This window comes from Cydia strobilella, chromosome 6 (assembly GCF_947568885.1).
Source record: "Cydia strobilella chromosome 6, ilCydStro3.1, whole genome shotgun sequence".
NCBI classification, from domain to species: Eukaryota; Metazoa; Arthropoda; class Insecta; order Lepidoptera; family Tortricidae; genus Cydia; species Cydia strobilella.
This window is the reverse complement of record NC_086046.1, coordinates 14,835,158-14,850,198: the sequence shown is the minus strand read 5'-3', so window position 1 is coordinate 14,850,198 and position 15,041 is coordinate 14,835,158. Positions and strand designations below refer to the sequence as shown.

The window sequence follows — 15,041 nt, the reverse complement described above, 5'->3', positions numbered from 1 at the left end:
TGAGTATGAGCCTATATAAGGAATATTTACAATAAAAAATTATACTCTTAAATTACATCATAATTCATATTTTACGGATGGCTCTTTACATCATGATAAGTTAGTGTTTGTGTCTCACAATCTTGCGATGCGAGATAGGAGGTAATGTCATTGAGAAGTAAATCGAATTTTATGACCTATATTAACCAAAATTTCCGCATAGATTAGCACACATGAAAATATTCATAACATTTCCAATATAGGGAAATACTTGCGCCATAAATTGAAAAGAGGGGTCTAAAAGTACAAGCGTAAGCTTTTTTAAACTAAGTACCGAGTGAGGAGTAACAATTTTCATCAGGCAAAAGAAAAATCGTTGGTAAATCATTTTATGTCTTAGGATGACAAAAAAAGGTTCGTTTTCCCTGAGCTGGGAATGAACAGGATTGGTTTTTGCGAACTTGCACAAATTACGGCACAACGATATTTTACCCAGGCTGAATATTTGGGTCAACCTGTTTTTGCGTAATAGGGATTACAAAAGCAAATTTAACATTGTGCTTGTAACTGCTGTAAGGGAACCTTCATTGGCAACAAAAGATGGCCGGCATTGATACATTTTCCACGGATTTCAATTAAAATCTTACGCGTTGTGGGGATAAAGAAACTGACTGAATATAAATCCGCGAGTGATTACAACGATTGCATTATTTATTTCAAAAATCACGCCAATCCTGAAAACCGAATGTTTACTAATGGACCGCGAGCATCAACATATTTTCAAGACCACTTCCCGTCAGGCGTATAAGTATACGTAAAGCGGCAGGTGATGTTCACGAGTCTTCAATATATATTTTTTCCTTGCTACCGGATATCGCCCGGAAAGAAATTACTGATAGAATTAATTGTACCTCGCTCGAGGTCTAAAAGCAGAAAACAAAATAAAATTACTGTTCGCTAAGATAAATGTTTCAACGTTGCTGATACGGTTTTCAACCAATTTTTCCCTTTCACCCGCACTAGATACCTACAACGAAATCTACATAAGGAAGCCATACGTTTTATTCGGGCGTCGATTTGTTATTTATTAGCCGGGAATAGTTGCAATACGAGGGAGGCAACACAATACCGAAATCGGTGAGCCTATTTAGTTTCGATACCACCTCGAACCTCCGTTTCGCTTCGTCTGAGCTGTAACCTCTACCAGCGATCATCGACCTCCCTTGCCTCTCTGGGACCCTTTGTATCGCGAGGTGAGGGTAGGCTATCTGTACACTATAATATGTCTTACTCCACTGGCCGTGCTTCATCGAGCGTTGGCGTCTGTATTTATCCGTAGCTAGGTTACCAACGACGACTTTGTGGCGAAGACGGCCAGTGAAATGAGGCGAGACGAGCACAAAAATGATATGTTTCCTTATGTGACATGCAAGCCTTTGGAAGTTGGCTGTTTTTCTAAGGAAAAGGAGGTGACATGACAGCTGAGCGCTTTTGCGTTAGTGATGTGCCGTTCCCGGATATATTTCCCCAATTGTGTGCGGAATGTTTCTCGCTTTGTTAACCTTGCAAATGAGGTGATCTATCCAGGAACGGTATATTATAACCTGTACTCGCGCTACTTTTAGATTATTGTCTTAAGTTTCTGTTACAACCCATAATCTTTATTTCGGCACCGTATGTAATTAAATTGTTAATACTGCTACCCACTGCTGAACATTAAATGGTTGTTTGGTATATCGACTTTATATAAACTACCTGTTACTTACGAAATTATATGAGCAGCCCCATCATTTAAATGTACCTTCCATTTCGAATTGCTTGTACAATTGCAGACGCAGGTCCATTCACACGCAGTACGCAGGGTATAAACGAAATTCAGTTGCGTGATTCTAATGGTCAATTAATTATTTGTATGCGGAGTAGGTATAAGATGTTACAACACGCAAACATACAGTTTTTGACCGCGCACCATTGAAATTATAGGTTGACCTAATAAAGGTTGATCGCTTGAAATATTTTATGGAAGTTTGTATCGTTACTCACCTCTGTGCCTATTGGTTTGTTTGTCGAACATTAACATGGCGTCCTCGATCTGCAACAAGAAAAAAAAGACATAAAATAAAGTTCAAATCCTGAAAAGATCGGGGGGGAATATAGCGAAAAACAAGGGCGTCGTACGCGATTTTAGCCCCGCCCCGGCAATAAAACACTCCGGCGCTGTAATAACGAATAAGCACCGGTACAGAGTAAACCACACGCTGCAAATAAACTTTGATAAGCGGGGGCGAGCAGGTAATAACGTATTCATAGAGAAATAAATGGAAAGTCGGCGGTTAGGACACGAACAATAATACACGCGAGGAGAGATGTGCTGTCAGCGGCGCGCGCGCCGCGCGGGTTGCTCGCGCTCACCAAACTCGGCCGCGAAGGAGCATTTTTAAATTCCCCATCCGGTTACAAAACAGCGATAAATCTCTGATGCTAGGTAGCGAAATAGCATCGTCAATATTCATGTTGATCGTACGCATTCTACATTCATGTCGGCCGTTGTAAATTCTATGCTTTTCAACATTTTCCAGTACGTTACTTAGTCTATATACACCGTTGACATATTTTTTTGTAACATTTTTTCCTCGCTGAAATTTTCTATTATCGTAAAAAAACAAAGTTGAAAAAAATAGCTTGATTTTGTTTCTAACGACAGTAATACCCTCCAAAAGGCAAAAAAAGTTTCTGAATAGGAGTATGCATAAATTGTCTATTAATTTACTAAATTATTACCTAGTAATGTTTAAAAACATGACTGTGTCCGTGGAACACTATTGGACAAGTTACGTTTGACAAGCGAGTGCTGCGGGTCTATCTCGGCGCCGGCTTTGGCGGCGGTTCCCTCGGGCCACATTAGGCGGAAGGTCGACGCTACGCACTCCCGATGATCGATGCCGAAAACCCGTAACAGGTGACCTTTCGCTGAATTATTCTTACCTGTAGAAACGTTTGTTTAGCGGTGATTTGTTTGAGTGGGAATTGCGACACTTTTTGTTTCACATGTGAAGTGGACAATCCTTTTTTTGCAGAGAAAGAGCTGTATTAAATTGTGCCGGGTTGAGTCAACTTTTGTTCTGAGTTTTGTGGTAGGTTTTAGCTAATGTGAGTTAATACTATTACGAACTTTTGCGAGGGATTTCGTAGAATATTTAATCCTTTACGCCACTTTTACATATGTCATATCATAAAAGAGTTTACAAAAAGTATTTATCAAAGGAGCCTAATTTGCTTGCAGATATTTAACAGAGCTACAAATAGGAATTCGTCTTTAAATCTTTGTCTTTCAAAAATAAATTAGTGGCCATTGAAACGTTTTATTAGGGAAGTTTGGCGTAAAGCAATCTTGCAAGGAAAATGAGAGAATTTGTTTCGTCAGGCGTCCGCCCGCGATTCGACATCCAGTCCCTCGGGCGACATTATAAATAAAGCAGCCTATCCGACACGCCCAATCGCCCATACTACCGAGTTTGGGGAGTGCGTTCGATATGATAACTTATAACAAGTACATATCTGTCAAAATCGTAATTTTTAATAAAAACTATGGTCACCAACTGTACTTTTCTTTCTTCTTCTTTCTTCTTCTTTAGCCATCTATTATTCACCAACATGGTTCTCAAAATCCCAAACTCAATACTTTTGCGTTGTTTTTTCAGAGTTAACGGCTATCTTCGGTTTTTGTCTAAAAATAAAGACTAGCTACTTGGCAACTAAAACAATGCAAAATGTCGCAATATCTTCGGGAAGACATGAAAAGGATGATGTGTAACTGTCTACCCCACTCTGTTCTTAAATTCGATGAACAAGTATAACTAAGCGGTTTCGGTTAAAAGGCATAACATACGTACTTAGGTACTAGAGATTACCAGAGAACCATTTCCTTGGTAAATTTCAATTCACCACTTTGCTACTAACTTAGCGTGTATTTATACGGCTTCGATAACTCTACGAAGATTGTGATCTAATGCGGTATCGTAACGGGCAATTTGTAAGGTCTAGTACTGTTGTCGCGCTCTAGCTGGTCGGTGTGGCGGGGGTGCGACAAGGACAGGTGACTGGCATGGCATGGGCCGCTCCCTTGGGTGACGTTAGAGAAATCGAACTTGGCTTGATCGACTGCAGTATCTTTCGCGTTAATGATCTTATGGTATCTATCTAATTGACGGATTTGATTTTAAATTGTAACTTTATTCTGTGATATAACGTTAACGTAAGACTTTTGTGGTCTTATTTTAAGTTTATTTAATTAGTAAATTTATGTTTTAGTCCCTCTTTACAAAAGCTTTTGACTTATGTATTTGTAAGACTAACGAAATTTTAAGGGCCAGTTGCACCAACCACAGCTAACAGACTGATCAACGTTACGCAGCAGAGATATATGAAACTTCCCATACAATAACATTTGAACGCCAACAGACAGATGGTTTGGTGCAACTGGCCCTAAGATAAACGATTAATGAGTGAATTGCAAAAATATGAAAAAATATGACAAAAAAATGAGGAAAATGTATGTGAAAGAAAAAATCGACGCCGCATTATATTATGTTTCACCGCGTGTAAAATAAAAATGCCGTTAAGCAAGTAATTTATCTATAGAACAATGTGAAAACAGTAGTAGAAAACGGTTAGCTTATCATCTGTTATCCAAATTTCCAATTTTTTTGCGACAATACTGAAACACATTTTCTGACGTTTGATCATTAGCTGACGATACGTGCGTTTGCGCCGGCGAAGGTTTAAAGTTTTTAAGAAGTTTTAATAAACGCATCCGTTCATATTCTTCCTTCAAACGCGTGAAATAGCGTAACACAGTAACAGAAAGGAACGAAATCTATCTCCGATTTTCAACACAACATTATTGTTATATAAAATTTTAATTTTAATTAACCGTCTAACAAACATTTTGATAATAAGGTTTTGTTTGTATAAAAAACGTCATTTAAAAAAGTTATGAATTTTATTTTATTTACAGTGGAGTGTTGCGAGGACCTAAGCATTGTGTATGGGAGAAAAAAATACAAAGTTTTCGTTATTTTTTTTAACACAAAGTAATATTTTACTGTAAAAGAGTTTGAGTTACACTATATGTACGAGTGTTTAAAATGATTGTATGTGCACTAATTTTTTGTACAGATATTAAAAGACATTTCTGATTGTGGAAACTACACTTTTTTTTGTAATTCACTCTAATAGCAAATTGAGGCTTGTAGAGCGTTTATGAATAACGCCATATGCTATGCTACGAGTACACTGCGCTACAAGGCGCTACACCGTGATACGCTGCGTAGCAAGTTGAATTCGTTGCAGCATGTTTCAAGTTGTAGCCAAAACTGCTCGTAGCGCCAAGACGTCAATTGAAATCATGAGCCACTTTCAGATTGCAGTGCTTCTCTCACGCGCGAATAACTGCGAACAAGATGTCTTATGATGCTTCTCGCAGTGTAGTTTGAGCGCACCAAGAAGCGCGAGCAATCGCGAGGTCAATTCTGATTTAACAGGTGTTCTGTGCTCAGTAGGCAATGGTAGGCTAGTAAAAATGCCATAAATTCTTAGACACCCATTATTGTCAAATAAATTAAGTCGGTGCAAATTATATAAAATATAATATGTTTAAAATGTAATAATGTACATACTGTCTTTTCTAGCTCTTACATATACCTTGCCATTTAAATTATGCGCAACAACGTCCCGCCAAGCAAACATTTAGCTTAGTGAAATTTTCAGATATCAATATAGTACAATTAAACATGTAGCTACTCGTAAGAGAGGGCGCAATTTTGCTAAATGTCGCCGTTTCCCTACAAAGCTGCCGGCCCTATTATTATTTTACTTAGGGGGTAGCGCATCGTCGTCCCCTGAGATACCTGTCGCTGTAATTTACTACGTGTAGGTACTTGTTTTAAGAATACTCGCTTTAATTTTTCTCAGTTTTCCCTGTGTTGCCGTGATTTAAGAACAGCCGTTTCTCCATACAAACGTAGTCCCCATTTTCCTCTCTGGATATTGACATTATGGAAAACATTTTATATAATTTGATATATATTAACCATAGCTACCTACTTTTTAGGATTTTATGATTATTTCAAAAATTTGGAGCGAAAAACAGATTTCATACAATTTTTTTAATGCTTTTACTTATAATAATTAAAAAATATTTGTGTAAATATTTTCAATAATGTAAATATCCAGAGAGGAAAATGAGGACTACATTTGTATGAAAAGGTGACTTCGCGCGAGTCCTCCACTTTCATCTTAATGTAATATGGAGAATTTAAGACGTTTTATCTCTGTTATTGTTGAGTTTGTGATGTTTTAAGACTAAGCCTTCGGCTAAATAGCTTTTAATACCTTTATTTTACTTAAAAGGACTGATGAGTTTTTTGTGCCGCCCATTTATGTAAATATATTAAATTGTCACAGCCATTCATTGCTATTAAGACAAATATATTCCGCTTAGGTATTATAAACTCAAAGAGTAATATTGACGGACTTCAGAGACAATCAATGAAGTAACAGACAAGTTTGGCTTGGAGCAACACACTGAACAGTCGACTTATATTGCATTTCACAAAAAGATCGACAGGTATGTAAACAACAGAAGCTAAGTGAACGCGTGTTTGTGCCGCAGTCCATTAAAAGCTAGCATGCGATATCACGAAGCGCCAACATTTTGTCAGTTGAACTAATATCAAATCAATCACGGGTGTGTTTGCACGCGTTTGTATCGGCACTGGTTCAACCAAGCACATGCAAGCGAATACCGGCCACTGCTTTAGCAAACACGTATCTCGAACAGTAGCACGAATGCTAAACCGAACTTGTTCAAATCAAAATAGGGTTCAGTTTAAATTAAGTTGAAACTTAGACGTGAGATTATGCGATCAACGCGAATCCGTAAACAGAGTTAGTTATGTAAAATTTAATTGGTTTGTTTAATCACCATAATGTAGGTACTTTGTTAAGGGATCGATCTGATATTCGACACGACACAACTCACAACTGAAAACTGTTTTTTTTTTTTAGTTTAGCACATAACTATTGACAGCCTGTCCTGTCCCACTTCTGGGCATTTTCCATTTCTCCCGGTTTTGTGTAATCTTCGGCATTCTTTTAAAAAGGAGTCTAGATCGTCTCCTCATGGTAGTTATGTTAAAATAATATTAAAGTTTTATAGAGAGATCGACAACGTAGTATGATAACAATAACCCTCAACTTATATAATCTTGTTATTTAATTGAATATGAATTTTCAATCTCTTTCAGGCCATGCGAAATTGTAGTTGATTTGAGTTGATATACTTAAATTATTTTAGTGGATTTTCACGTCAATTTTTTCGAATTCGCTCGATATGTTTTGATTCCTAACACGCCACACATTCTGTGGAGGTGTTGCTTGATATTTTTGCATCTCATATTTTTATATAGTTTTGTTAAATTTAATGCCATAGCGAATCCTGCACTTCTAACACATCTTGTCAAAAGTGCTTCATACATCAAGCACTACTTGACATATGTCATCCATATGGATTCGCTTCAGTCGCGGCAATAAATTATGTATACGCCACATAAAGCGGTATCATTCCTCGTTAACATTTTTGAAAAACGATTTAACCTTATCAAAACTGATACTACATAATTATGACGCAAAGCATCCAATCGTCGGACGTAGTGCCAAGTTGTAAATAAGATCGATTTTCAAACGATGCGATAATGGCGGTTGTATTTACTACTAGAATTCAATTCAATTTAATACTTTATTGATAAAATGCAATTTTACATGTCAGGTAAGATGCTAAATAGTGCTAAGTCTTATAATACCTACCTACTTACCTACCTCTAGATATCATTGTTATATACTATAGTTCTACACGCTCCGTATTTAATGTGAAATATTATTTGATAATTCATATCCACAATTTAAATTCAAATTCAGAATCCCAAAACGCCAGCTCACAGATTTATGGTTCATAAATCAGCTTTTACATATTAACTTCCTAATATCCTGATATTTTTATATCAAAATGAGCTTCCATTATCCCTATATTACGCAATAATGCCTTATTATAATTTCAAACTGCGTTATTACATTTCAAACTTTGCACAATCACTTTAATTTCACTTGAACACTCACAGAATCAATCACTCGACGGTAATATTGCAAATTAGTACCGCTTGTTGTCGAAAGGAACTTTCAAACTATGCAACCGTTTTCTCATGACGGTCAGTGGTTACTTCAGCAGTTTGGGGAACAATGGTTTAGTCGTAATGGTCAGGCTCGCGTCCATCAAAATACCAACAATGTTGGGCTAACAATGCTGCTTGTCTGTTATCTTGGTTTACACTGGACGAGGATCGTTCACATTTATTAAAGCTGGATTTTAGGAGCGCCGTTTTTTCATGCTTTAGTTTTCGTGAAAATATTGTGAAAGTCTGCCCAATTAGAACTTTAAGATATGTCAAGTATTACGTCTAGATACGATATGGATTAGATATGTTTTTGACTTTATTTTAAGATATGTCAAGTGACGTTTTTGTTTGAAGAACCGTCACTTTTGAAACTGACATATGTAATCCATATCGTATCTGTACGTACTATTTGACGTATCTTAAAGTTCGGGTCGGGCCGTGTTTCACTCGTTAGTACCAGTGAAACATGCTTACTCTTTGTTACGATTACGTAGTTGTAATTTTTTTCATTTCACCCAAAAAATCATGTGGTGTATTTCTTCAGCTATACAACCTACGTTAAGTGTTGTAAGCAAAAGTTTTAATTTGTTTAAATATTTACGCGGAGCTGCTTTCCCCGGACGGTTCTCAAGTTTCACGCCTCGGCATTACACAGCCCGCGGCGATCTAATGGGACAAGCAACCTGGTCTTAAAGGCGACATAACAATTAACTTGAAGAAGAAAATATTAGTTGAGCTAATAAAGCCACTCAGATACACTTCTGCCCCTGCCCTCTATAAATAACACCCTTTCCGGACAGACGCTCTAGAATTTTGTCGTATTTACGTAATGATTCTCTAAGGAGACAACTCTCGGAAGAGGATAGCGGCATTTTATCCTGTGTTTTTATAGGCGAATTGATTGGGAGCCTCATGAAATAATCTCGGGATGGGATTAGTTTTCTTAGGAAAGTTTAGGGGCGCCCGTTTTCTTATTTAACACTACTGGGCAACCACTTTGTTTTAAACTCTCTCGGTACCTTCGCTTCCCATTCAAAATATATTATCGACTGAGATAAGAGGCAAGTTTGAAGGGAAAATTAAAATGTAATAGAAAATGAGTTGTAGTAAGTCTAGTGATGTAGGTAAATTTCTCCACACTTAAATTGGATAGCGTCGGTATATGGACTGTTCATTTAACAAATGTAGGCAAACGGGAACTTATTAATTAAGAATGACAGGCAATGTTATCGTTCAATTATATCATTGGGATTCTACAATCTTTCATATTTACACAATGAAAACTACAGACTATTTTAATGGTTTATTCTATAATTAATACATACGGATAAAAATGACAGTCCCAAGTAATTATTAGGTATTTATACAAGTATTAGTATTAGTATTACAAATAATAAACTTGATTTTAATAATTATGATTCAGTACAAGCTACAACGTAAAGTAAAGTGCGTGTCGGACCACTCATAATACAGGGTTCCGTACCTTGACACGATATAAAAATCCGTACTACTAAAGAGCGTATCTTCCAGGCACTTACATCTGGTTCAACCGGTCAACCAATCATATTCAAAATAATTTTCGTTATTTTTTTGATTAATTAATAATTTTTTTACACATCTATGTTCCAAATTTTATTCTAATATACCTTAATTTTGTGATAAATGACTGTGACATGCAGACAGACGGACAGACGGATCGACAGATGGACATGAATAAAATTATAATGTAAGGTGTCCGTTATTGCCATTGTGGCTACAGAACCCTAAAAATTAATCTTTAAATAAGTATCTACTGTAAAATGTGTCATAGAATGTCCACGGGGTCAATGAAAATCATCCGTTGCTTTTCTGTGAGTTAATAGCTGCGAAAATTCTAACAACAATTACGAATTCCTCAAACCGTGAAGAAATCAGTGAATAAAATATGAGAGAAGTTTAGGGAAAACCGAAAACGTTTTTCGTATTTGAATAATCACTTTAACAAACAAAACTCAGTCGAATCCGCTTCATTACTTATTAACCTGCGCTTGAGTACCGAGACAAGCGGGAGCAAACAGGACGACACCCCCGGGGAGCCCGATCGAACCCAAAGATGAACCCTTCGGTTTTCACCCATTCTGTTCAAACCACCGGGACTTATAATACGACCTCTGAAATTTTTCATCCGTTTCAAGCGAAACACGATATTTTATTAGGTTTTAAGTTTTAAGCTTTTTGTCGATTTCGGCCATTTGTGTACTCTTCGCAGTTTTGCAGAATAGTTTAGTTATATATTGCAGGCGTAGTACGTAATATCATAGAGAAATAAGGAAGTAACATAGATAAAAAACCCAATTAAGTATAATAAGTTTTAAGTGAACTTTGATAATACATATTTGTAATAAGATTTAAGCTTGATAAGTATTAACATATAAGCGAGTTAAAACTTAATAATAATATGTTTTACCATACCTCCATACAACTTATTATTTATTAAGTAAGGAAATTGGTGTATGGAGTGAGCACTCTAAGCTTACTTATTTTTCAGTGGTACGCAATACAGATGCAATTGTTACATTCGAATACCGACTTATTGACGCTGGCGATGTCGCTGTTAATGTTCATAATAAATTGCATTGCTGCTAAAGTCACATTAAAGTCGCGATTACAATGTTCAATGCGTCACTCATTTTATCAATGAGATAGATAGTGACACCGCCCGCGACAACGCTGCAGCAGTAACGCTGCAATGCATGCAAGCTGGTGCAGTCGCCACCAGACTGCAACCTTATATTCTAAGCACACAAGACTAGGTATCTATAATACGTACATGCTTTTAAGTAGTTAATAAGTAACTGTGTTTTTAAAATTTAAGTCCAGTCTTGAAAATGTAAAACAAAAAAAATATGTTGTATTAAAAGCAAACTATCAATCACATACGTTAAAATCGAATAGACATCCAATGTCAATAGAATTACTATTTAATTGCTCACGCTAAACAAAATTTATAAACGGGAGCGCTTGTCATATTCGGTATTGATTTAATCTCAGCATTAGTAGAATGAAAGCAGAGTTGCAAGTACTTTCAAGTTTGTACCTTTTTAATTACAAAACTTCTCCTATCATGCGACCTGAATAAAAAAGTCATCGTTTTGAGCAAGCGACTCCCTGTTAATGATTAGGGCATTCTCCAAACTTTATGAACATTTCAAAAGTTAGGACGTGGTCTGCGACTCTCGCCCGATGTTAATTACCAACTTTTTAAAAACTGCAACTCATAATAGACAGGCCGGGTAAAAGATGAATGATGTGTAGGCCTTTTTGCTGGCTTTCTTTTTCCCCAAAAAAGTTAATGAATGATCAGGAAAAAATAATGCAACGTGGATTTGACAGCAATTCTGGTACGCGAATATCCAAATTCATGGCCATGCGGATTACAGAGTAAATTAATTACGTAGTTAGTGAGGAGGTATGGTGAAAATCTATTAGACAAGCTCGGACGTTGATAAAGTATAGCCACTCATTACACTGATATAATCCGCTGAAACTTGTATTAGATAGTTGAATTGATTTAGTATATTGGTTGGTATTTATGAGCACACCAGGTGGTTGCCGGAGCGGAGTTAAATAATGCAACACACTGAGCATTTGACGGGCTGATACGATCGTTGAAAGCATAATGACGCTACTCTGAAATTACACTCGTTAGTGTGACGGAGACCGTTGCCAGTCATCACCTATGGGAAAAGACACTTTCATGTGCTCGTCTTCATTTTCTAAATTACATAATGTTGACACGACAAAACTTAGAGCAAAACTGAACACAATATTTTACTGCATACGAGTAAGCCGTCGTGAGTGATCGAAACAGTTTAATTATATTTAGATTAGATTTAGATTTATTTATTTCAGGATAAAAATTACACTTATCAATGCCAAAATTATGCTTATCTTCTTATCACGATCGTCAAACATTACATACTAAAAAATACAAAATAAATTAACATAATTTATTCATAATAAATTAATATATTTATTATCATTTTTTTAATATATTTATTAATTTTTTCTTTGTATGTAGTTAGAATATAAATATTTAAAATATATAAATATATACATCTGCAATCCAGAGGTCGCGGGTTCAAACCCCGTCTCATACTTTTTCGATTAAGGTAAACATCGTGAGGAAACCGGACTAATCCCAATAAGGCCTAGTTTACCCTCGGGGTTGGAAGGTCAGATGGCAGTCGCTTTCGTAAAAACTAGTGCCCATGCCAATTTCTGGGATCAGTTGCCAACCGGACCCCAGGCTCCCATGAGCCGTGGCAAAATGCCGGGATTTGAATTATATTTGGGACCAAAATAAGTACTATTTAATTGAATACTGGAAGTATGAGTTAAACAAATGACGCCAACAGAGACATTAAGGACTTTTGAACTTTTAGAGGCTCAAAACAATACTTAACTGAATAATTTCCTTGTCAAGTGATTTCTCGAATTATGTCGCTGACACTCTTCATCTCGCATGCTTGTCATGAATAGAATCGACTACCATTGTGATATTTTATTATCACTGAGCAAAATGCAGTAAAGCGAGAGATATTGTTAAGCCCTTACAATAGAGCTTCTGTCGTCTTAGGGTCCAGTGCGCAAAACTTTAACAAGGATCTATTTATTTTCAGTTCCGTTGAAAATGCCAGATGTTTGTATACGAACTACTACTACTACTACTATAGGAATCTATTATCTGTACTTTCAAATATTTACATAGACGGGAGAAATTACGATAAGTAGTATCGTAGCGGGTACCGTAGCTGTCAGACAGGGCGGCATCGTGAGGACGTCGCCAGCTGTGACGTCACGCTATCACGGCCGCGCCCACGCTCCTTTACTCCCAATTTGCATATAAATCGAATATCGATAATGACGTCACTATCGCATGAATCCCGAAATTCGTTCAGAATCCGATAAGCCTTGCCGGTGAAAGCCCTAATCCACAGAAGTTTGGATGACCTCGATAGGGGATAGACCTACCGTCTTCTATTATGTAAATTATCAGCCACATGAAACTTTCAACTATTTAGCCACTATGGCTTCTAAGTTTGTGGGTAAAAGTTACGTTATTGACTAGCGGTCGTAACTTTTGATAGATTAAAGGATTAAAACAGGGCTAAACAGGGGTTTAGGTACTGTTTATTTATGTTTTATAAAATTGCTAGGGGTTGCAGTGCTCGGCGCTATAAATGACTTTAGAACTGCTGGTAAACGAAAGTAATTACGGGCCAATTCGAACAATGATCTAGATATCCACTAGATATGAAACAGAAACGATAACAAGATATTTAAGAAAGTCATGTCAAATTTGACATTTCCGCGATTCCGAATGTCTTCTTGAACGATCTCTTTAAGATTTGCTTAAGATATTACTTAGACATCCAATGGATATCTAATTGATATCCCAAAACGTCACAATAATTGTAGCGTGAAATGACAATTGGTTTCTCGAATCGAACTGCAAAAGATAACTAGTTGAGAACTAAACTATAACGTATACCTATATTAGATCTCGTATTGTTCTCGTATCTAGTCATTATCGCGGTGTTCGAATTGACCAGCTAGTTTTGTGAAACAAATTTATTGTTTACGTATCACATTAGTGCTTTTTGAATGTGCATGTAAAAGAAAAAAAGAAGGAAAAAATTAAAATAGAAAGGAAGAATAGAAAGGGAAAGTTGAGGCAAAGACGAAGGAGGGAAGACCAAGGAGAGCGTACATGCATCAAATAAAGGAAAAACTCAACGTCGTGTCATATTAGGCTGTCAAAGAGAAGGCAGAGGACCGCGAAATGTGGAAATTGCTCCACCGACAAGAGACTTGAATATATGATGATGATCATGTAAAATGTTATACAAGCAATGCTCCATTGGTACTATAGTAAAATTTCCTATGAAAAGAAGAGGTCGTTGTGCCTGTGGCGACAGCAGCTGTTGGTAACGATGGGTGCAAACGAGTCGCGTAGAAACACGACCGCCGACCGGCAGCCACTGCCCGCGCCGCGCCCCGGCCGGCGCAAACTCTTGCCAATTACGGACAACGTATGACATTGCTTTAATTATTACTCGTGTGTGCTGTGGATAAGCTCCATTTTAGTTTTATATTATATTTTTAATAATGTGTGTGTGTTATGAAATTCTAACTTACCATAAGTTTTGTTTTTAAATTATAATCCAGTGACATGTACATATAATAATAATAAAGCCTTTATTCTCACAAAATATTACAAAATAGACTTAACACTAACTTATATCCTACATTCTAGGTGAAAGCAAAGCAAAAGGCCTCCTCCAAGCCCTTCCAATGATCTCTGTCTTTAGCTTGTCGAGTCCATGTATTTCCAGCTATCCTCACAATATCATCTACCCATCTTCGTTGGGCGGCGTCTTGGTCGTGTTCTCTCGCGAGGGTGCCAGTGTAATATTTTCTCACTCCATCTATCATCCTTTATTCTCGCTACATGACCAGTCCATTTCCATTTCATTCTGCAGGCAAGTTCAACTGCATCTGTGTCCTTAGTTATTTTCCTAATGTCCAAGTTCCTTTTTCTGTCACTCCGCTTGATGCTTAACATACTCCTCTCTGTCGCCCTTTGGAATACATTAATCTTCTGAACAATATCTTTAGTGAATATCCATGTTTGGCAGCCATACAAGAGTATTGGTAGAACTATAGAATCCATCGCTTTGCGTTTCAGGTGGATTGGAAGGTTTGATTTGAAAATGTCTTTTAATGACCAGTATTTGTTCCATGCCGTTTTTATTCTTCGTTCGACTTCGCTAGATGTTTGCTGTTTGA

At 36.9% G+C, this 15,041-nt stretch overlaps 1 protein-coding gene across 5 annotated transcripts in view; it reads right to left on the bottom strand.

Moving 5' to 3' along the window:
- The window catches only part of LOC134742486 (RNA-binding protein Musashi homolog Rbp6), a 699,530-nt gene that overhangs the window by 177,428 nt on the left and 507,061 nt on the right, over positions 1–15,041 (bottom strand). For all 5 annotated transcript variants that reach the window (XM_063675698.1, XM_063675697.1, XM_063675695.1 and 2 more), the window contains exon 7: positions 2,023–2,071. In XM_063675698.1, coding sequence (XP_063531768.1) covers positions 2,023–2,071 — 49 coding nt within the window. The remainder of the gene's footprint in view (positions 1–2,022; positions 2,072–15,041) is intronic.